The 17729-nt window shown below is 44.7% G+C and overlaps 2 protein-coding genes across 2 annotated transcripts in view; both read right to left on the reverse strand.

Annotated features, from left to right (window-relative positions):
* Nucleotides 1–2887: 2887 nt before the first annotated feature.
* Nucleotides 2888–9391, reverse strand: atp1b2b (ATPase Na+/K+ transporting subunit beta 2b). The gene is made up of 8 exons (XM_008299013.1): nucleotides 9124–9391; nucleotides 4705–4833; nucleotides 4503–4610; nucleotides 4101–4306; nucleotides 3785–3844; nucleotides 3543–3569; nucleotides 3194–3289; nucleotides 2888–3055 (listed from the first exon to the last, which is right to left on the reverse strand). Exons 1-8 carry the CDS (start codon nucleotides 9212–9214, stop codon nucleotides 2888–2890), a joined length of 885 nt encoding a protein of 294 aa, XP_008297235.1. The 5' UTR covers nucleotides 9215–9391.
* A 2671-nt stretch (nucleotides 9392–12062) lies between these two features.
* The window catches only part of nyap1 (neuronal tyrosine phosphorylated phosphoinositide-3-kinase adaptor 1), a 34583-nt gene continuing 28916 nt past the window's right edge, over nucleotides 12063–17729 (reverse strand). Inside the window, exons 4-8 of the mRNA XM_008299008.1 lie at nucleotides 17092–17459; nucleotides 15153–17015; nucleotides 14784–15026; nucleotides 13768–13874; nucleotides 12063–13175 (exon numbers count right to left, since the gene is read on the reverse strand). Of these exons, the coding sequence (XP_008297230.1) occupies nucleotides 12744–13175; nucleotides 13768–13874; nucleotides 14784–15026; nucleotides 15153–17015; nucleotides 17092–17459 (3013 nt within the window). The 3' untranslated portion in view covers nucleotides 12063–12743. The remainder of the gene's footprint in view (nucleotides 13176–13767; nucleotides 13875–14783; nucleotides 15027–15152; nucleotides 17016–17091; nucleotides 17460–17729) is intronic.

Here is a 17729-nt window from a genome sequence, read left to right on the forward strand (position 1 = left end):
ATCCTCATAACACACACTGGCAAAATTGTCTGAATGCAATATCTATAAGTTCTTTCCTTTTTTTTTCTTGCTCTTCGTTACACATGTTGGTTTTGTTACAGCCTTTCCGATAAATAATCATACAGCCACACGAGGAAATAAATATATTGCTTTTTGAGGACATCTCCAAATTATCACAGGAAAAAAAACAAAGGACTGATAAATGGAGATAAGAGGAACGAACATTCTGTGACACTGGGGGAACAACACCGTCTGTCCACCAGGAGGCACTGTTTTGTTGCAGTGAGACATGTTCCTTTTGTGCGTATTATTATTATATAAGAGGAGGCCTTCTAAGAGCGCAGGGCCCTCAGCCCTCCAGCTGGATCCTACAGTATCTCTGTATGAGATCCTGACTCAGATCTTGCAGCCAGTGCAGCGCGAATAAATACAATTTCAACTGTCATGAAGATCTTTGGTTGAAGAAGTAATCTTCACATGCACATGAGTAAAACACAAATGTCCAATTAAGCGATAGAGTGAAGCATTTTATCACCTGGGTGCTGAATTTGATCATGAAAAATAGGGTTGAATGCACTGAAAAGCAAAAAAAAAAAAAAACAGTTTCTCTGAGGTTTCGTAGACGTCAAACCGAGCGTTTGACACAAGGAGGAGGGGCAACAAAGTAGGGTAAAGAAGTTCAGCGTGCCTACTGTGGATTAGCTGACCAGATTAAGAGATTACAGTGAAATTAAGTAAGTGTTGCGGGAATGCCAGAGGAGAAATGCATGTGAAGTGGTCAGTGGATTCACAAAAAAGGAAAAAAATAATGTCTCAGATGACTGTTTGAGCACGTCCTTCATTACAGTTCAGATAATCACATTATATCTAATTCTCTGTCTTTCATTCTCCACAAAGTCAGATAATGAAGTCTTGTTTAGACCGCTGCAAGATATATGCGAGCATGCTGGGAAATGCGATGCTCTGAGAGAAAATGAAGTTGTGAAGTGGAGCCAGGCCCTAATGTGAGCAGAACAGATGCTCGTGTTGCTGCGCTGACGTGGCAGGATCACAGTCAAACCGGTACAGTTTGGTAGCTGTGCCAAGGTCGTGCGCCTGAGTTCGAATGAGTGACTCCACAGATTTCTCCAGCCAAGCATTTGCAGGTGGTTTCTGACTGATTTCGTGAGCCCGTAGCGACTGCATTTTAAGCAAACAGCACAAAACTGTATGAGAGGTCGAAACTGGTTGTCCACTTATCATGATGGCTTTTCCTTCAGACCGATTCATCAAACAAGTGGAGAACACCACAACAACAACTTAACGAACAAAAAAAAATTCCTATGAGGTCAGTGAAGTAAATCTCCAGTTTTTTTCCCACATTTTCCTAAAGGTCTAAACTGCAAATCAACACTCCGATGCACTAACTAAATCTCTGGTAACATTTAAAAGAGGATATAAACTATACATTTTTTGATATCCTGGATGATAGTGAGTATGATTGAAACAAAAGGGAACAAAACAAACTCTCTACAACCTCCTCCTTCAAAACTGTAAATACAGTGAATTCACAAAAAGAGAAAGAAAAATAAAAGCACACCTGCAGTGCAAAACAGTTAAAAAATATGGCATCTATTTCGGATACAAATGAAATAGATGCAATACACTCAAGAAAAAAAACAAAACAACTCTAAATATTCATGTTAAATGAATTGAGAACTGAGATACAAGAAAACTGCTTTGGGTTCAATTTGAGGAATAAAATGACAAATGCCATTGTGCAGAAAAGGGATCATTGCTGCTGCTTTCATATGATATTCAGACGGTTGATTGGAACTGTAACGGGTATTATAATCATTCCCAGCAGCCTAAATATGCGTCACACCTGCCTTGTCAGCTACTCTGGGGTCAAACAACCGGCGTGAATATCAAATGATCCAAAAAAGAATGATTATTTAATAGACGTCATCTGATGAATGGACACAAGCATCCATAATGTATGCCACTTAATGAATATTGCACATTGCATGCAACTTCCCGACCTACAGTATGAAACGGAGGGGGGGGCTCGGAAATGGAACACACACACATACGCACAAAAAAAACCACACACTCTCCTGTACTCCCTCCTCACTCCTTTTTTTTTTCTTTTCCTTTCTTTTGGAGATGCTTCTCTTACTGTATCCTGTTTTGTGGAGGAACGCGCACTTGCGCTGCGTGAGGTTTTAAAGACTACAGTGCGGTCCCTCCTGGTGGTCAGCTGTTTAACATGTTTTCGAACTCGGCAGAGAGGCGGGACCTCCTGCCCTCGTAGCACACTAAAGACAATACACACATGCAAATGGCTTCATCTCTGCATCCATCCATCAAATATGCAAGTTTGTTGGATTATTCTTTTAAGTGCAACAAAATAGACGTACTGATATAAGGTTATGATACCGTATAAATACTGTAGATATACACATTTTTGTATTGTAACTTGTGTATATTCATATCATAGAGGGATCCTCTATAAGGAGGCAGCAGGAGGGGGGGTGGGGTGGGGGGGAGCAGCAATACAGTGATAATGTTGCTGATCCTTGCAAACTTTTTGAAAACACATGTTCACATCCTTTATATCCCCTAGTTGGTCATGCAGTATAAATAGACGTCACCTCAAACTAATTTACAGAAAATAATTTGTCTTGATGCTCACAGACAGAAACAATGACAGGATTACCACCCTTTTAGCCCCATCTCACCACACAACTGGACAATTTCCCCACTCCCCAGCAAATTCATGTGAGGAGGGGATTGTAAACAAATCCTACAAAGGGTGTGAATGCTGCCATTTCTTTCTGTGTATGTGCAATGTTGCAGAGAATGAAGAAAGTAGTTTTGAAAGGAGGGGGGGGAGGAAAAGGTCAACCTAGTTGATAGTGTTGATCCTCAGCTTGAAAGACACTCGTCCGGCAAACTTGTCTCTTTCACTTGCAATGGGAATGTTGTTGGCGTTGATCTTGCACTCGATGTTGACGTCCTCGTTGGTGGTGATGTTAAGGAACTTGACGGCGACCAAAGGCTGAGAGTAGTTCACCTGAGAAAACACATCCAGAGGACATCTTCAAATACAGGACATATTCTATCTGGTACGTATTTAATAAAGATAAAATAGATTCTTGTGATTATTCCCAGCCATGTTTACATTATATTTTGATTTAAAACACAGTCTTACCTGAGCTTTCTTGCCATAATAAGGGTAGTACATGAGGTTAAAAGTGCCGTTTGGAGGGTAGTAAACCAACTCTCCAATTTTTTCACTGTCTTCTCTCTGTAGGGGGAAACAGCTTAGTCACTTATGTGGCTTTACCGATTGCTTCATGTGTGTCAGAGAGGAGGAGGTGATTACATTATTAATCTTTTCTCTAAATCCTATTTCCCACCGGCTACTTCAGGAGTCTCTCTAGTGCAAAACAACAAACTAATGTTTATACATATTCTGTATAACTAGATGCTACACTGCTGCTACGCATGTGTAAATACAACCTACAGGCTACAAATCGCAGGTCCTGTCCTGCTCTTACCCATTCATCTTTGCCAACTTTGTATCTCTGAGAGTGGACGAATTAATGGAAACACGATGGAGTGGAAGAAAAAAAAAAGAAGAGACGAGCAGTTGGTGCAAATGAGAAAGAAGCAGAGGTTGAAATAAAAGTGAAGTGGAGGTGGCGTATTGCAGATGAGAGTGAGGCACAAAAGCTATGAGCGGGCCGACATCCAAATTGTTACGTTAAGCCTTCCATTCGAAAAGACAAAAAGGGATTACCTTTGCACCACAGGTGACATACGGAGCCTGGCCATCCTTTCCTGGCAGCATCCCAATCACCTGGCGAGTAAAGAGAGACAACGAGTTCCTCAGCGGCATTTCCACCCCACGCTTATTCAAACACAGAGAAGCTAAAAACAGTATTTTTTAATTTCCCATAAGATACACCTGAGGAGAAAAAAAAATACAATAACCTAATCTTACTGGGATCAGCTCCTCATTCCCAACCAGTTTCATTATCTCAGTCACTCCATGTCTCCTAGCAACACCATCCCTTCCCTCTTCTTCTTTTTTTTTTTTTTTTTTCCTTTCATACCCGATTCAGCTTGATGATGATGCATGGCCTGCCGTCCTGGTATCCATAGTAACGGTCATGGAGTCCAGAGCAGTTCCCAAGAATGGTGCGGTTGAACTGACAGGAGCGCTTGGGGTTGTTCTTCACGTCGCCGCTGTCCTCCTGCTGGAAGTACTGGTCTGGGGTGCACTCGTGGTTTTTCTGGGCCTGGACCGAGTCGTTGTAGGCTGCAGGGGTGAGAGGGGAGCAGGTTTAGTTTGTGAAGGCTTATGACTCACCTAAAACCCTGGTGTAAAAGAAATCTCCTGCCCGTTAACTGTAAAGGAATTATCTCTTATTAGGTGAAAACAATTCATTGTGGATGGTTGGATAATCCTGTAAGCTTCTGGAGTCGCTGTAAGAGAGGGCAAGAGCCAGACTTACGTGACAGGAACTTGTCCAGCGCCTGAGCGTACAAGTCCCAGCTCTCAGTTCTCTGGACAGTGTAGACGATCTCAAAGGCTTCATCTGCCTTGGGTCTAATCACCATACCTGAGCGAACGACAGAGACACAGCAGGGAGCTCATGACATGGCAACACAGACTGCAAACCGAGTTCAAGGACTTTGAGTCCGTAGATTCCGCACCTGGTGTGGAGAGCCTGTCCTGCCAGGTTGGTTTATGGTCGTCCAAGGTCTGCAGCATGACGTACATGGTGAGAGCAAACAAGCCGGCAAGGAAGATGTAGAAAATTACATAGAAGAGAATGATGAGACCTGCAGACAGAGAGAGGAGAGGGTTGCATCAACTGTAGGCTAGAACCGAAAAAAAGACAATTAAAAGTTGTTATTTCTAAATTAGGAATAAGTTTGAATCATAGAGCGTGATGCAATATAACGTCTATAGTTTACTGGATCTTCGAAAGGTGCAATCATACAAATTATTATTCATTTTTACAGTGCACCAACAAGGCTGTTTCAAATGGGTTTTTAGAGAAAAAACAAAAATGTGTCACAAATTCTAAGCAAACAAGTGGCAAAGCAGCAAAACCTAAAAAGTTACTTTGTATTTATTATAATTTTAAATTGGCACACTCCCACTCAAACATACATATAGGTTTCATCAATATTGTTATCTGTAACCTCGAGATAAAGACTTATATTTACTTTACTTTAACTCTAATTAAATTCAGTTCAGTTCAATGCATAGTTTTTAAATTCTTTGGCTGTGAAGGGCTGTGGAGCGATATAACAACTTACTGAGAACATTTTCCAACTTTAAAAAAAGAGGAAGTATAAAACAAACAAGTGTTCTGGAAAATGAAAGCAGCACTGCAAGCAGAATCCATTTCCTTGTGACCACACGCCATCAGTCATGGTGGCAACATAAAGAATGAATCCCTAATGGTCACCGGAGCTGCTGTTGTGGAATTCTCAGATCTATGCCACGTCTAAAGGTAATGCATTATTATCTGTGTTTCACGCATGAAAAAGCCAGAAGCTTTGTGCAGATCTCCCCTTTTCTGTCTGATGCACTCTAGTATATCATATTACTTTGCCATTGACTGCTGTGTTTAGACTTCTGTATCTCACTTGTTGCGCTGCTGGCTGTGCATTACTGCGGAAAGCTTCTGAATTATGCATGAAGGCTGCATCGAACTAACATCTGCCACTCAGTCAAGACTATTTCATAATTACTGTAAACGCATTTTAAATACGAATAAACTCGCAAAAGGGATCGATGATGAATTGAGACGACATCAATGCAACGTTGCAGCAGCGTTGTTTCGCTCTCTGGTCGAACACGAACACAGGATTCCAGTTAATCCTCATTGAACTGGAGGAGTTTCATTCCATCTGCAACATCTGCCTCTCTCTCTTTCTCTCACTCGCATCATCAACTGTCCCTTTTAAGCTTAAAATACCGCTCATCGCACGACACTAGTCTAAAATTAAGTTATTTTATTAATTAATGGCAAAAACGCTGCGTGTACGTTAATGCTTGATTTCCGCACATTCCCGCACGCGCTGGTGCAGAACTGCGGTGGAGCTTTGAGCCTGAAACAGGAGGAACCGAACCGGGATTGAATGGCTGGGGACCAATTTCGTGATGGGGTTAACCTGTCCGCAGAGGGGAGATAACAATGACAGAGCGGGGGAGAGCAAAGACCCCCTGGAGACTGGTCAGGAGGTTACAGGCCACAGACTTGGTTTATTTCATCAATAGACCATAGTGATGATTCGACAGAAAGAAGGGCTGCAACTAAAAATATTCTTTATTATAAATGAATCTGTCATTTGTGATTGATGGTTTTCAGAAGTACATTTATACTCACCAAAATGAGATTTCAGCCAATTAAAAACCCACTAATATGCAGCTTCCTACTGAGATACTTCTGAAGCAGCTGTTAGAGCCCATCTCTGACATTCTTCTCCACATAGAAAACATAAATAGCATTTTCTACACTACACATCTCCCCCACCCCACTTGAAGCGTCAACACCTGAGGCCAGTGTTGGGTAGCAGCTGAGTGCCGTGACCCTGAGTCTCTGCTGGATGGCCCCCAGCGTGGCTCTCACCCTCCCCTGTCAACGCTGCATCTGCCTCCCCACACTGCCAAGTTTGCAGGAATCTATAACAAAATGTCAGGGGGAAGCTGCTTCGTGGGGGTGCGATCACAGAAAGGGTGTTTTTAAAGCTCCTGTGTGTGTGAATCTAAGTGGATGCAGCATGGAAAAGATGCAGGCTGAGTTATTAAATATACACGGAGTCAGGCTGGAGGCCCGGGACCAGGCTGCAGGCGCTACAGAGAGAGTGAGCCATGAGAGGGAAGCTGTGACAAAACAAAGTGCTGAAGTGTTTTTTTCTCTCTGTCATCCGTGGAGATGGGGGGGGGGGTGATGTTGTGCGAAACCACAAATATGACACCACCCAGGGGAGACTGGATGCACACATGTGCACGCAGGATCAAGCGTGCAGGCAGGGTGGCTTCCCCCCTGGCAAAGAGGGTGTTAGGTTTACAGTCTGCCCTCTCGGTCCACGCCGATGATGGACAGTGACGCATCTCTCTTTCAGGCCGGTTTTGTTCGCCATTTGAAAGCAAGGGACAAAAGGACGGGTTGGGGTGGTTCGGCATCCTGTTCTTTCTTCGGTCATAATGGCATGAGGTGTCTCTTTTCTTTCAGAATTAATTGGGAGGACATGCTGTTTAATTGCTTCGCGATCAAACAGACCTCTGAACTAAAAATGAAAAGGTCTGGAGAGAGAACTTCTACTTTAAAACCATTTATTATAGTGTGTACTGAGTGCAGTCTTACAGTAACAACACCATCATGATGAGGCCCTTTGAGGTTCTCTTTCTGTGTTGCAGTGAGAATCTTTTTGGAAGTGGGTGGTGCACAACACTTAATTAGTCCTATTTTAAATAGAGGTGGTTGTTTGACCATGTTTCACTGGTGTCAGCTGGTGGCAATGTAGCATCAAAATTGCAGGACTGTTCTACTTTATCAAGGCTATTTCCATATCATTACAGCTCTTTACACAAAGCAGAACACACAAGGAAGTGTGCTGCGTTTCATCCTCAAAGAAGTCTTTGATCCAATGCTCTGAACGAACATTACTCTGCATAATTATGAGTGTGAACACAACAAATGTGTCCTTTAAAGAGACTGACAGACTAAAAAGGCTGTTTTCTCGCCCTCTTCTCGGCAAGAGAGGTGCAGGTGTAGAAAAGGGATGGATGGGAGCCACGTTGCTGAACAAGTGAAAGCAGAGGTACAGTGTGTACAGCATTAGGAGAATGAGGAAGTGTTGCGGTGAAATGCCAAGTTTAGCAGACCTACATGTAGTGGCTGAGTACAGAAATAGCCTAATTAACAAGCCTTAGAGAGCTACAGCTTAAAAAGGCCACCAGACCTTAAAGTACCGGGGGCACCCTGAGCTGGATTAAGTTGTACACTGTGGGAGGATTCCAGCAGAAGAAGCTACAGTCAATGATTCCCAACTCCGCACCCAACAGTGTAATGTCCGCTGATGAAACATAACCACCGAAATGCCATCACAGGCAAAAGCACTTTCCAGCCGGAAGCGCTTCACATAAGTGTTGAGGTTGAGATTACATCCCCGGTGAAAACATCAGAAATAATCTGAGTTCCTGAAAGTCGTTTTGCTTTACTAGAACACCCTGAATTGATACCTTCCTCATCAGCCAATGAAGTCATTAGATTAGGATTAAATCCCTCACTGATTTACACACACTGGGAGGGGCCGGGTTGGAGGTGATACAAATAGCATTTGGCCCTCGGCTTTACCCAGATTAAAATGCTCCAATGTCATTAGAACAGAGCCATATGCGCCCTGTCATTTCATGAATCTTTCAAATAGTTGCAGGGTTTGGACGGACTATATGGCACAGCTACAGAGTTAATTAAATAGAGGGTAGGTTTGGATCTTCCTTCAGGGGAGGAAAAGCCTGCAAATGAATGACATCATGTGGAAGGCACATTTGATAAAGCTCCAGGCTCACATACCACACACAACTTCAGTGAGCCACTTTCCAAGAAAAAGTCCCCTCTGCAGCAGAATTCATGATATAGCTGGAAGAAGCCCTGCTCAGCAGAGAGGAGCTGATGATGTGCACTTTGCAACAGAGTGGAACCTGTTTCTGCTGCTGCTGCTGCTGCTGTAAATCTGCCTAATTCACATGCAGAATAAGACCATATGCCTCCACCCTTTACGCTGAGCGCAATGCGCAGGGAAAGCATTGCCATAAATTAATAAATAAAGAAACTAGGCAGGAGAGGAAAAAAAAATATGCCGGCTTCCAGAGGAGCGGTGCCGCAGTCAGATTTCAGCACCACAGTGTGGCGGACAGCGACAGCCGCCTCATTACCTGAATCAGCCAACTTCACTGAAGCAAACAATTCTCACATTCGGGTCGTTCCTGAGGGTCTCTTCCTCTAAAACCCCATACTGGACCCTCAGGAGAGCTTGGAGACACTATGACAGAGACCTGTTACAGAGCCCAGGGACCGTGCTTGCTGCATTGCTGTGCTGGACAGGACTTACCCCAGCTGCTCGCCGTTCTGCCCAGAAACTCCCTCGTCCTCGGGTTCCATATAAACTCCTTCCATTCGCCTTTTTCTCCATCCTTTGCCATTTTCTCATAAAAGTTCGCACTCCAAAGCTCTGAAGCAATAGGCGCCCGGTTGGAGCAAATACCAAGACAGCAGAGAGAGAGAGGGAGAGAGAGATGGAGACTTGAACTTAAAAGCGCGCACAAATGAATAGAAATCAAAGAAAAAAGCGCTACAGTAGCCTATCTAATAAGAAGAACTGATAGGCTACCAGAGGAGGTAGCGGTCCGACACTCGCAACAGACCTAGTAACTGCCCTCCCCCCCAGCTCTTATCTGCATGCCGCAGAGTTTTGATGAGTGGTGCAGAAATGTAGTGATACTGCGGTAAAGCACTCCCTCCGCCTCTCTATACAAGCTACCCCCCCTCTCTTCCCCCCTCTAACACACACATATACACGCCTTCAACCCCCCCTCCTCCCCTCTCCAAACTCATCCTCCATCCCCAGCAGAGCAGCTCCCGCCTTCTACTCCCTCCTCAACCAATCACCTGGCCCGCATCCTCGCTCCTCGCTGTGCCGGGCGCATGAAAGACTACCAACACAGCGAGTGGTGTGGCGGCTCAGGGCATCCCTTTATTGGCCCCGGTAGGCCCAGGAACGTCATGTATTCAAAGAAAAATCCACAAAATATCCATCCAATGTTCCCTCAGTGACCCTAAAGTGTGTGCGTTAGTCAATTTATGTCGTTTTCTGGTGCGTAATTTGTGCGTAATCAGCGTTCCATTTATGGTACAATTAGATTATGGCACAAAAGGTTTTGTAGTCACAATAAATGAGAAACTGATGAGTTTAGAGGGTTGTATACCTTCCGAAGGTGTTGGATTTCTCTAAAAATTCATATCTGGCAAATTGAGAGCGAAACTGTTTGCACATGTGCTTCATCCATGTGACATTTTAGCTCTGGAAGCGCACAAAAATGTTAAAACGCGCTTGCTTGGGAACCCAACCGAGGCAGCTATTTTAAATTCAAACTGTTCAGGCTGTTTGATCACCTAACCTGTCTTGATTGTGACTCTGTTACCACTTGCACAGAGCCCCAACAGAAAGAAATGCAGGTGGCGCCCTCACTTGGACACATAGAGAGCTGCACCACCTGCTGCAGTGGGAACACGGTGTCCACTTCCCCTCCATCTCCACCCAGCAACAACATGTGGCATGAACACATGGAACAATTCTGTTTGTTGTGTAAAGTTCATTATATAAAATTTATTTTCAATGACAATATCAATGCAAATATAGCACTACAGTGATTTTCCAAGGTACACCGTATCTTACCATATCAATATAGTATGGCACTCATATAATGGCCACTGTTTTAGAAGACACACAAAAACCAACAGCTTCTGTAAACTATTTTGGAAATGATACCTAGGGTTTCCATATCAGTCTGTGAAAAGGACTCGTAGTAAGGTGATTACTTGGTATCTGAAATTAAACTGGGCACAAGAGTTTAGTATCATTGGAACATTTTCAGTGTAAGGAATCTCTGCATGCATTGCACTTGCCCATTTCCTTCAACCTGACCTGTGTTTGTTTGAAAATGGACTCGGAAAAAACTTTGACCCTCAAACACGAGCAGGTGGAGCTAAAAACAAAAACAAAAAAAGGCCAAGCAGTGACTCTCAAACATTTAAATAGGTCTTCTTTTCACTGGGTGTACTGTACTGTACAGTTTGGTGCTAACTATCGTAAAAACAACAACAACCAAGAGGACATTCAAGCGCCTTAATACTATTACAGAAGGGCTCACTCTTTAAGGTACAAACTTCAGTTCACGTGGCTTTCGGAAATAAAATTTTTAAAAAAACAAAAAAAAAAAAACCAAATATGTAACAATAACCACTATATTAAGAATGTTTGTCATGGTAACACCATGTAGTTGAATGAACAACACCAGTAGTTCAAGATAGCAGCAAAGTATTTAAAAATGTCAAGACAACGAGCTGTTGAAATCTGTACACAAATAAAAATGAATGTAGAAAAAGGGCATAAATAAATTAATAACACAGCTTAAAGGGAGTCTTGCATAAATTTAAATAAACAACTGTTGGACTGTGCCTTTCTTTAGAGGGCTTACTGTTTATTAGTAGAACTATAAGTAATGCATGGACTGGCTGCAGCAGATAAAGTACTTAATTCTTTTAGAAAAAACAAGTGAACAAAGTTATGTTTATACAGTATATGCTACATAATATGTATTGATTACAAGTATGAAAATGGAAATAATTGCTACATTTTCAATACAGTTGTACATATCTATTTACAGTACATTAGGGTTTAAGTACTCCTAAGCGTATACGATGTTTTGTGCAGATTGTTCCAGCATTCTGTTTGAGGTGATCAATACTCACAGTCTTATCAGTTGCACCATATTGCACAGTCTGTGTTGATGGGTGTCAGTGCTTGTTTTTCTGTGTGGTGGAACAATCACTAATGTGCAACTGTGGATAAGCATGAGTGATGAAGTTTTTGTACCATTGATCTGTATCTATATTTGGCTGGACTGCACAGTATGTGCCATATCTGCCATCACACCACCTTTTTCTAATGATACCCCCCTCCCCCCCACCGAGCAACATGTTCGTCTTTTTATACAACCACACATTATCATAGTGAAGATCTGCTGTATGTAAAAGTCTGACACGATCATCTCTACACATATTTTTTGTACAATACTGTATGTCTATCATGACATGCAGAGAATGACACAGTAAATATGACTTATTCAAGTCTTAGATATGTATGTTAGGCTAGTTGACACAAGTTTTAATTATGTTGCTCCAGCTTCGGGAGCATATTGCTATAAAATTGCAGAAACGTTGAGAAAGTAAATAGATTTACATTACAAATATGCAAACAGATACAGTAGGTAGCTTTTACTCCTCAGTGATGATTATTTGCATCCACAATGACAATCTATTGATACCAAGACATCTCATATACATTCACGATTTCAAGAAACACTTCAATAACTTATCTATGAGTCTTGCCTTTTCTCATCCACAGAGTAGTTTCTATGTGTTGGACAACTGTGTGTTGGAGAAAATACACGATTCCTTTATTTCTCAAGTAGTCAGGAAGAAATTTGGCAACACCAATCTCAAAAAACAACCCACCCATTATTAATCAGTGGGCGTCTTCATTTTGTAGCAATAACACTGGTGTTTTGTGGCAAAAATCATTGGCAATTGGAACACGTCAGTGTAGTACATAGTACAGAGGAGGTACAAATCAGCTGGGTAAGAAATTAATTTAGTCTGATTGTAATACTTCTTTTCTTTCACCTTTTTTTGTGTAACCCCAAATGAGTTGAGAGTCCCCAGTAACCTTCATTACTGTTGTCAGGTCAGTTTTTAACACAATAAGAGTAATGGAAAGTGTTTCTTCTTAGCCCCCAGTCTCTTGTTTCTTTGTGGTAAAACCACAACCATTTAAAGAACTTTCCAGGAACTATATCCATTTTTACTCTTATTATTGATTCACCTATCTTCAACTCATCTATGTGTTTTGTCTCTCTTCACGTGCTGTACTCACTGGCCTGTCTCTCCACCTCAGATAGCCGTGTCCCACACGACGGCCTGCGGCCTCTGGCAAGGTGGCGTGCCAGTCTTACGTGGCTCAGGTGTCCGTCTCCAGCTAGGGAGGATGGGCATGCTGTCCTGCTTGCACAGGCTTTTGTCTGGGCGCCTGTGGGCCTTGATCTCTTTGCACAGGCAGCGTTTACGCTCAATGACTTCCAGCAGCTTGCCGTCTCTCTGGGTCTGCGTTGTGGACGGGGTGGTGCCCCCACTGACAGGAGGCTGTCCCTGTGCCAGCTGGGCGAGCTGCTGGAACTGCAACTGCAGGTGGTGCTGTTGCTGAAGCTGCTGGAGCTGCTGCTTTAACTGCAGCTGCTGCTGGTGGAGCTGAAGCTGCTGCTGCTGCCGAGACACACTGGGACCACTGGGACTGCAGGGAGCTTGAGGCTGGCCCAGACCATGCAGCTGAACACACAGAAAAAGGTCAAGTCAGTGAATTTATGTGGTGTTCAATGATATAATATTAATGGCTTTCTAAACCTGCACGATCACTGCAGTGCAGTTAGCAGTAGCTGCCAGTCCTTGCACATGTTGAATAAAACTGCAGTTCTCATGGACAGCCACCAGGATGCAGCGCTGCTGCATCTATTACGGTTTGAGGGAGGGTCAACCAGACGCATGCAGACAGTCTCTGCAGCACACTCAAACTGCGTCAGCACTTGCTGTGGAGCCAGAAACTGGGCAAAATGTGCTGCTAGAAGACTGCAGTTCACCTCTCCAAAACACAGTGCAGCATGTTTTCTTATCCACAACTGTCTCTCATTTACTGACTACCCATAAACCTGCGTCATACACCTTTTTTTTTTCCTTTTGAGGCAGGCCAGAACCTTGTTCTGCTCAGTGGGCATATCTACTAGCTATAAATAGATCTGCAGGAGCGTTGTCTCCAGCAGAAAGGGGAAGTAATAATGAGAACAATATTAATGTTCACTCCATATTCTATCATGTATGAAGTTATTAGAGTTTGTAGCTATAAAGCCGGGTGTTACATACTCACCTGATTCAGGGCTTCTCGTGCTGGTAGACTGCTCTGTCTCTGGACGTCTCCTCCACCCACCTGTCTCACTCCAGCAGCAGAGGAGGAGCGGCCCAGCCGCCCCACTTCTGTAAGGAAACAAACATCACGCTGTGTGTCTGCTAATGAGAACAGTAAAATATAACTTTTCATTTTAGCTCACTGAGCTGTGAATACCCAACTACACCTGTGAGTGGAGACAGAGCATCGGTACATTGTGTACTCGCTATATTTTAAGCGATGGAACGATTATGAAGTCCCCCTATATTTAAGAACGGTATTTCATTTAGGTGGTAATCCTGATTGTCATCCCCCACTGTTCCACAATTTGATTTTATCTATACTTTACCATAATAGTATGAGAATAAAGTAAAAAAAAACAACAACTTAATACTGAAATGACTGAAACAATGTAATAGAGTGCAACAGAAATGCAGCTGTTCAGAACTGGTGGGAGTTACAGTCTCTGAATGCTTTAAACATTCCTCTATAATCACTGTAATGAAGGGTTTACCTGTGATATAAATTACACTTCATATATACTTAGCTCTAAAAACAAAAATTCTTTCAATTCTAAAAGGTTTTAAACAACAAGGTTTATCAAATATACACTGTAAACAGCATGTTTTGGGGCCAGTGCTGATGAATGCGTTTCTGTACATTGATGTGAGTCTGTTTGTGGAGAACTTCTTTTATTGGCTCTGCTGTTAGCTTTTTGTGACAGTCACAGGAGAGGGGAGGAGAGGCAGCAGTTTCAATGTCCAACTTTCAAACAAAAAAGTAACCTAAGCGGGTTACTTTCATCTTTTCCTAAAATCTGGAGGGTTCAAGCATCATTTGGTGTCTAACAAGGACAGGACACAACTAAGCTTGAATTTAAGATGACACCAGAACAGGGCTGGCAGAAGAATCCCCATGTAAACCCACTGCTATAGTTCCTTTCTAAATAGGATGTTGTGGTTTGAAGCTGACTAAAAGATTATGGCGTGTTTGCCTACCTCCGTTGCGACAGGCAGGAAAAGTCTGGCAGGGAAGAGGCAGCCCTACTCTGGGCAGAGCTCTGAATCCTGGACTGCTATCAACACCGGCCAAGGACTCGCTGTGACCGAGGGCCCTGCTGGTGGCACCACTGAAGTGGACTGGGATGCCTGAGTGGCCTCCTCGAGACCCCATCCCAAGGTCCTCCTTATCCATCCTTAACAAGGCATCGGCACTGCCGTTCCACGCCCGCCCTTCATCCTCTGAAAGGACAAGGAACAGAACGAACATTTAGAAAAAAAAAATAAAAATTTCAAATGTTTTTTTTTTTGTTTTTTTTTTTTAAAAACAGCTTTTGCGCTCTGTATTCAGAATGACCTCTGACTTACTCTCAGTCTCTCTGCTCCCATGGCTGAAGGACAATTTCCTCTGCATAGGCCAGTAAGACCCCTCATCTGCAGCTAAGCTGGCACTGCTGTCCCAGGGCATGAAGCCGACTTTCGAATGGAGGGACACAGACCCCCCATTGCTCTTGGATGCCCCCTCACCTATACCAGTAAGACTTGAGGGCTGTTGCAGAGAAGGAGTCTGAGAGCTGCCTCTCAAGCTCTCGTAAGCCGGCGGTCTCCGGAAGCCACCGGAGGGGTAGGTCCACAGCAGGGGGCTGTCCGAGGAGGGAGGCTTGTACGCAGGCAGGCCGTGAGGAGTGTGAGAGCGGAGATGTGGGCGAGAATGAGGACGCTGGGATGAGGATAACGGCGTAGGGGTTGAGCTGGTGCTGCTTAGAGGCGTTTGGCTGCTAGAGGTGGTAATGATATCCAACTGCAAGGAGTGTGGCCCTCCGTCCCTATCTCTATCCCGATCTCGATCCCTGTCTCTGTCTCTTTCCCTGTCCCTGTCTCTTTCCCTGTCTCTGTCTCTTTCCCTATCTCTGTCTCTTTCCCTGTCCCTGTCCCTATCCCTGTCCTTCTCCCTATCCCTGTCCTTGTCCTTCTCCTTGTCTCTGTCTCTCTCCCTGTCTCTGTCTCTACCCCTGTCCCTGTCCCTCTCTCTATCTCGGTCCCTGTCTCTATCCTTGTCCCTGTCTTTATCCCTCTCTCCTTTATCAGACTTCAAGAGGAAGCTCACAGACTTTCCTTCCTTTCCTGTACTTGAAGTTTGTGTCTGGACTGTGGCCTGGTTTGATGTCTGAGAGCTGTTCTTGAGCGGGGCGGGGGAGTCTCCTCTCTCTGGCTTGCGATAGTGATGGTAGTGTGAGGGGCGATGGTGAGGGTGGTGATGGTGATGGGAGAAGGGGGATGTGGACTTGGAGGAGGGAGGTAACGGTGTGGAGTGACTCCTAGCCCTCAGTCCAGGAGCAGGGCCTAGTTGGGACTCTCTGCTGTGTTTGTCCTGCTGCGATGAACTTCCTCCTGACGACTCCTTGGAGCCTACAGGAGTGTTAGAAGAGGCTGAGGAGGAGGTGCTAGCTTGAGCTGTCACACTCGATGTTTGCGTTCCCATTTTAGCAGAACCAGATGCCTTGTTTTGCACTCCGACACCGCTGGAGGCTGCCGCAGGCTGAGGGAAGGCAAGCAGCGGGGGCCGATGCTGCAGGAGGTTGGGAAAAGGAGCTGGGATCTTCGTGTTGGACTCGGGCTCAGACTTATTCCCTTGCAGCAGATAGGGAGTGGGAGCTCGTGGCGTGTGGGGACTGGTGGAGAGGACCTGGGGTATAGGAGTGGAGGATGCTGAGGAAGGCAGAGGAGATGAATGAGAGATGGATACTGTAGCTTTGGGTTTGGAGTAGGAAGGGGAAGAAGAAGAGGGGCGCGGCAGGGAGGAGGAACTGCTGGAGGAGGAGGAAGGGGTGACATGGAAGTGTTTAGAGGATTTCAGTTTCTCATGTTTCGGAGGGAGGTGTCTTTGGGACTCTCTGTCCTCCTGCAGCGGGTATTTCATCTCCTCATATATCGCCTCACTCTGGTCTGAGTCAGAGTCCGGTGTGGTGGCCACAGGGGTGACAGGGTGGGGCGTGGCCGTCTGGCTGTCTCTGGTGAACACTTGGCCCACCATTTCTATATAAACCGGCTCATCCTCTCCATCTCCTGTCTGAATCTGAGAGTCTGCTGCCTGGAAAGGCAGAGATGTGGCAGAGGGAGGCACTCGTGGAGGAAGAGGGTCGAAGGAAAGCTGGGTACTGGGACTTCTCTTGGGTTTTAAAGGAGGCACCTTCTTTGCTCCGATCTCTCCAGAGTCAGACTTCTTCATGGCTGTAGGAGGCAAAAAGACATGTCAAGAAAAGAACGTTTTCTCAGTCAAATATGCACTTAAACGCCAATTTCCTACCATTTTTCTTCTCTGAGTGTTTGGACTGTGAGTGAGAGGGTGGAGGCGGTGGTGGTGTCTCAGGAGGTCCTCTGCTGTCAGCAGACGAGGAGCTGAGGCGAGTACTGGGGTGGCGTTTGGGTTTAGCTGGGGGGCAGCGGCCGCCATGTTGGGATTGAGTGTCAGAGTAATCTCCATTCTCTAGGCTTGTATCCCCGGCACCGACAGCGTGGCAGGACTGCGAGCGCGGCGCCATGGCGGAGGCACAGGAGTGAGGGGACAGGTCCTGGGAGGCGGGCATCGTCATGAAACCCATCCGGAAATGCCGTCGAAAAGAAGCCAAATCTCTGACTTTGCCAACAGTAGCCGAGGGGTCGTTTTGGGAGGAGCTGCAATTTGGGAAAGAGGGAGAGAGGGTGTGGAGGGATTAGAAATATTGAAGCATGAGGAAATCAGACAGAAGTGAAAAACATTCATGTTCCACTCTTTATATTGACCTCCCTCTTTCCTCACTCTCTCTTTGGTCTTCAAACATCGTCTTTGCAATAAAGAAATGCCTGCAGGGCTTCTGCTGCAAAAGGAAAGCCCTGGAGGCTTCTCCATCTTTCGCATTCACATATCTTTCCATCTAAATTCCTCCGCATCGGCTTTCTCCTCAA

Source organism: Stegastes partitus, unplaced genomic scaffold, assembly GCF_000690725.1.
Source record: "Stegastes partitus isolate 25-593 unplaced genomic scaffold, Stegastes_partitus-1.0.2 Scaffold1370, whole genome shotgun sequence".
Classification (NCBI taxonomy): domain Eukaryota; kingdom Metazoa; phylum Chordata; class Actinopteri; family Pomacentridae; genus Stegastes; species Stegastes partitus.